The sequence below is a fragment of the Austrofundulus limnaeus genome, unplaced genomic scaffold (assembly GCF_001266775.1).
Source record: "Austrofundulus limnaeus strain Quisiro unplaced genomic scaffold, Austrofundulus_limnaeus-1.0 Scaffold808, whole genome shotgun sequence".
NCBI lineage: Eukaryota > Metazoa > Chordata > Actinopteri > Cyprinodontiformes > Rivulidae > Austrofundulus > Austrofundulus limnaeus.
Window position 1 is genome coordinate 46,847 of NW_013953210.1, and position 5,026 is coordinate 51,872.

General features: G+C 39.2%; 1 protein-coding gene across 1 annotated transcript in view; it reads left to right on the forward strand.

The window, feature by feature from the left end:
- LOC106532668 (transmembrane anterior posterior transformation protein 1 homolog) overlaps window positions 1–5,026 on the forward strand; it is a gene marked incomplete at both ends in the record, with an annotated part of 16,228 nt that overhangs the window by 10,160 nt on the left and 1,042 nt on the right. The window contains 2 exon segments of the mRNA XM_014028799.1: window positions 1,588–1,656; window positions 1,784–1,860. Of these exon segments, the coding sequence (XP_013884253.1) occupies window positions 1,588–1,656; window positions 1,784–1,860 (146 nt within the window).

Genomic DNA, 5,026 nt, shown 5'->3' on the forward strand with positions numbered 1-5,026 from the left:
GATATTCACATACTGCATACTCATACTGGCTTCAGTCTGATGGGCTAGACACACAGGAGGGGACGCAGCTCTCTCTAAATTCATTTCTGGAGATGTGACGTTCACGAACGATCTAATTCTTTTGAACATGTCTTTACAACGAACGATAGGAGCCGAGTCGCAAACAGTAACGAGCTGTTTGTAGTTTTRTTTTTTATTCCTCTTATAATCTTGATTTTTTTTTTCATCCTTAAATCRCTCCCGCTTTGCTTTTTCACAGAAAACAGGCARATCGGTGGAGTACAGAAGCCCGTGGGGAAAGGGGGAGGGGTTTCCGCTTGATAAATCACATGCTTCCAGCCACGTAACAGGATGACATCATCACGTACGGCCACGTGATGACGTATTCACCKACGGGATGAYGTAACTCATTCAAAATTGAATGGATCCTTTGAACAGCTCTATGAAACAGACCCGGATCCCTTCAAAGAGCCATTTATCCCATCTCTATTCATTTCCTGTGGAACTGGTGGGATGAGGCRACAATCGTTCGCTCTCCTCCAGCCAAGCGACCGGCGAAACTTGTTCGTAAACGTGCACACGCGGGGTCGCGACGCGACACATAAAAGTTGAAAAATGTTCAACTGTTGTCGCTGTYGCACAGCGCTCARCCAAYCAGCGAGGGTTTCATTGACTGACCAATGAGTGGAGAGTATGCTACGCTACAGTTAGCTACCACTTTCAACATTATTTAAGCTYTGCCAAACTTTCCAATTTTATATGGCCCTTCATGAAGCGACTAAGATGCACTTAAAAAAGGAGCCSTATGGGAATTTGTTGGCACCAGGGTGAAGTTTTTCCTCATAAAATTGTATCTTTGTTTGATTTGTTTGTTTTTCAATATCATTAGCATCGCAAGGTTTGTTTAGTTTACACGTCCGTAATGCACACCAATCTGTTTTCTTTTTGTTTTGGTTTTTATTTATTTTTTTGCTAACCACCAATAAACCTTACAAAAAGCAGTAGAAGAACCAATGAAATTTTTTGAAGACAAGTCACGCTGGAATGCAATTCGCAACACCGCCATCGCTWTTGCGTTCCGTGTGTCGGGTTTCACCCTGGTTGTGATGACRGTCATTAATTAGGGACTTTGATAAACTTTTGAGAGTTGTTTTTCCTTTTTGTACTCGTAAGGCTCTATGTACAGATTCCAAAACTATTTAGTTTTTAAAATCRGACCCCCATTAATATTTAGAGGTCTTTAAAGACTGAAAATTAGGAAGCAAGTGCTCCATTGACTTCCATTATGCCATAAAAAAGGTGCGTGGCTCCGTAGACATAGCGCACATCACAATTTTTCAAACCAAAGTAGAAAACAAACTAGGTAAAACCTTAAAAGACATTTCTAAATGCTAAGCSAAGGCTAAGCATGAAAAGGAGTGAAAGAAATCACATAAAAACCTGACCCACGCACTGCCGGGATYGRGCAGAGCATTTATCAAAGTGTCTACATTAATCGCTGTCATTTGTCTCTCCCCGTGTGTTGAGCCCATAAGACCTAACTCATATGGAGCTAATGGATTCAGTTGTGTGTCTGTCGCTGCGCAGGCCTACACGGACTACAGTGACTCCGTGGCCCGGAGGATGGGCTTCATCCCTCTGCCTCTGGCTGTTCTGGTGAGAAACTGTCGCACTTCAGGAAGTAAATGCAGAAAGAGAAAAAACAGAGTCTTAGCAGCACTCTGAAAACAAACACCCTTTGGGTTTTAGTTCTCAAAAATGAATTTATCTTGTTTTTTAACAGCTTATCCGAGTGGTGATGAGTTCAGTGAAAGTGCAGGGAGCACTATCATACTCRTGTGTCTTCCTTTTTTATCTCGGGTAAGACTTCAAACTCTTAACACAAATYATTCTGTGTTGTTTCATTTCATATAACTTTCTACAAATCAAAACCTCACATTACTGCGTGTACTGTTCTGAAAACATTCTTTTATTCTATATGGTGGGCCWTTTAWATGAATACACCTAAATAAAATGGGAATGTTTGGTGATATTAACTTCCTGTTTGTGGCACATCAGTATTTGGGTGGGAGGAAACTTTTCAAGATGGGTGGTGACCATTTTGAAGTCGGCCATTTTGGATCCAACTWTAGTTTTTTCAATGGGAAGTGGGTCATTTGATACATCAAACTTATTGAGAACTTCACAAGAAAAACAATGGTATGCTTGGTTTTAACGTAACTTTATTCTTTCGTGAGTTATTTACAAGTTTCTGATCACTTATAAAACGTGTTCGAAGTGCTGTCCTTTGTGTTGGATTGTCAATGCAACCCTCTTCTTCTACTCTTCACACACTGACCAACACCAACCATTACCATTTTATTTAGGTGTATCCATATAAATGATCCACCCTGTACATGTGTCACAAGCATTTTAGCCTCATTGTGAAAAGAAGCTAAGTATCTATTTAGTGTTGGAAGTTGTTCACAATAAAGACAAGATAAATGTTCTCTGTCCCGGTTTAACTCTCTGATCAGAATCTTCATGTTTACAATCTTAAACTAGTTTTCTTTTAGAAATATTTTATCTGAGGAAAAAGTAACTAATGTCTTTTTAATTCTGTTTAGGATACAAACATGTCTCTGTGCCTGATAAGCACCTATTACCACATGCAGGCAACATTGTAAACACACACATTCACACACGTACATAATTAACACTGTGCCTTCACATTTACCCCGTGTTTACTGCTGATAGCTATACTCGGTCTGTTTTGCTTGGTCCCAGTGGGCTTGTACCACTGCAGAATTCCCTTCAGGGGGAAGAACACAATGTTGTCATCTCTGGCCTTCCCTTGTTTCTGATTTAAAAATAGCTCTGGTCTAAACGTACTGCTGGCAAGGATTCAGCTGACAAAACGTTCTGTCGCAGCGAGCTCTGGTCCACAGACCCAAAAGTGTCCATCTCCCACTCATCACACTGAGAGATGCCCACAAACACAAAATAACCAAACACAACTGTATGCTGGTGCATATGTTGGGGTCTAAATGCTGGTTCAGATCATGAGATCCAAATATTCTCAGCATTTCTCGTAGGGCTGTGTATTGGCAAGAATTTGGCAATACGATACATATCATGACAGAGGGGTCACGATACGATATATCCCGATATATTGCGATACTATAAGCAAGGCTATAAGCATACTATAAGCAGATCAGGCAAAAATTCTATTAAATAAAAACCTCTTACTGGGGAAAAAAATGAAAAACCAAAATTCATTGTCTCAGAAATTTCTATTACATAGACTATTTTTATTTTTTTTTATTTTGATACATTTAGCTGGGTTCTGCTTTGTATGTATTTTATTTTATTTGTTTCATATTTCATCCATGTTTTCAATTATTAGACTAAATTTGCCAATAAATAGTTTGAAAATATATTTTTTGCAGCTTTTAGTTTTTAATATTAATTTACAATATGGTCACCCAACACTTAACAATGGCCTCTACCTCAAGAGGTAGAGGAGCCAAATGTCTGGCTCACTGCTGCCAACTAGTGGTCAGAGGCTGAACTACAACATAAAAATGAACGGCTGGCAGGAAAGTTGACATTTTAAACCTTAATAAAAAAAATAGATGCAGGGCTTTAGAATATCGATACAGTATCGGGAAATGAAATATCGTGATATTTCAGTGTACCGATATTTTCTTACACCCCTAATTTTTAGCTCTCTTTTATCTGGATGCCATAAGTTAGGGCTATTCAATTGAATTGCTCCGGGGACCACAGTTACTGCAGACCAACAGCAGCAAAGTCATCATGTAAATAAATCAAGTATTACAAAGATCTGTTACCTTTCAAATAGTTTATTTTGCTGAATTTAATCATGAATAAAACATACAGAACCCTATAAAAGTAGTGCTGGGCACGACGCGTTATTATCACGTTAACACTGCCGACGCTTAACGGCGATAATTTTTTCAACGCAGTTATTTATTTATTAACATTTCTCCATCAGATCTCTGTTCACTGGGCAGCTAACACACACACACAGAGACACACAAACCCAGCGGTCATGGCGGGGAGGCGGGATCTTGATCTCTACTGGTTTAAATGGCCTTCGTCCCGCATCTCATCCAATGAGAGTCTTTGTTGTCGAGCTGTTTCTTGGCAACTCACAGCCRCTCTCATGAACCCGAGCAAGCTGCAGCCGGGGCAGAAACATGGCAGAAGTCACTGGATTCTTCAGGGCATTTTTTATTTTAAAACTTTTCCCWACGGTGGGCTGGAAAGAAGTAAAGTTCTCTGTGAGCTCTGCAACTCTAAACCACCGGAGCAGTTCCAGCCTGAAACATCGCTTCAGTTTAAAACCAGCATAAACACAGGGAGGGTCTGCAGACGAGGTTCAGAGGCATGTTGGCGGAAAAAAAAGAAAAAAGTAAGACCGGTGATGTGCGAAATTCAGTTCCCCCTACTGGTTAACCTTAGAGAGAATCACTGGTCCAGCCTTTACATCAGACCAAGCCTAAATGGTTAATATGAGGGAGGTGCTCCCAACACAGGGGGAACAGATTTTCACAGGGGAACTGAATTTCGTACAACACCGGCTTGCTTTGCTTTATTTGTTTAAAGATTTTTTTAATACATTGCCCCTTTTTTGAACATAAAACAGGACCTAAAAATGCTCCAAATGTCTTCGAGTCAGTTCAATTTTGTGCAGAATAATGAAGTTAAATCAAGAATTCAATTATTTTTTTTCTATTCCAAATGAGTACTGCATGAGGAATAAAAGATAGATACTAAGGTCACAGTTGTCAGCAAAACATAAATAAATAAAATAAAATAAGCCAAAGAAAAAAACTGTACATAATGTGTTACACATGGAGTTCTTTTTATTTATTTAACATTTATTTATCCAGGTAAACTGTGTGAGAACCACTTCTCATTTACAAACATGACCTGGCATGCACTGAGTGCATTGCAATATACAAACCTAAACACTGTAAAAAATGAAATGTTGGATTTACTTAACCATGTTATGTTACCT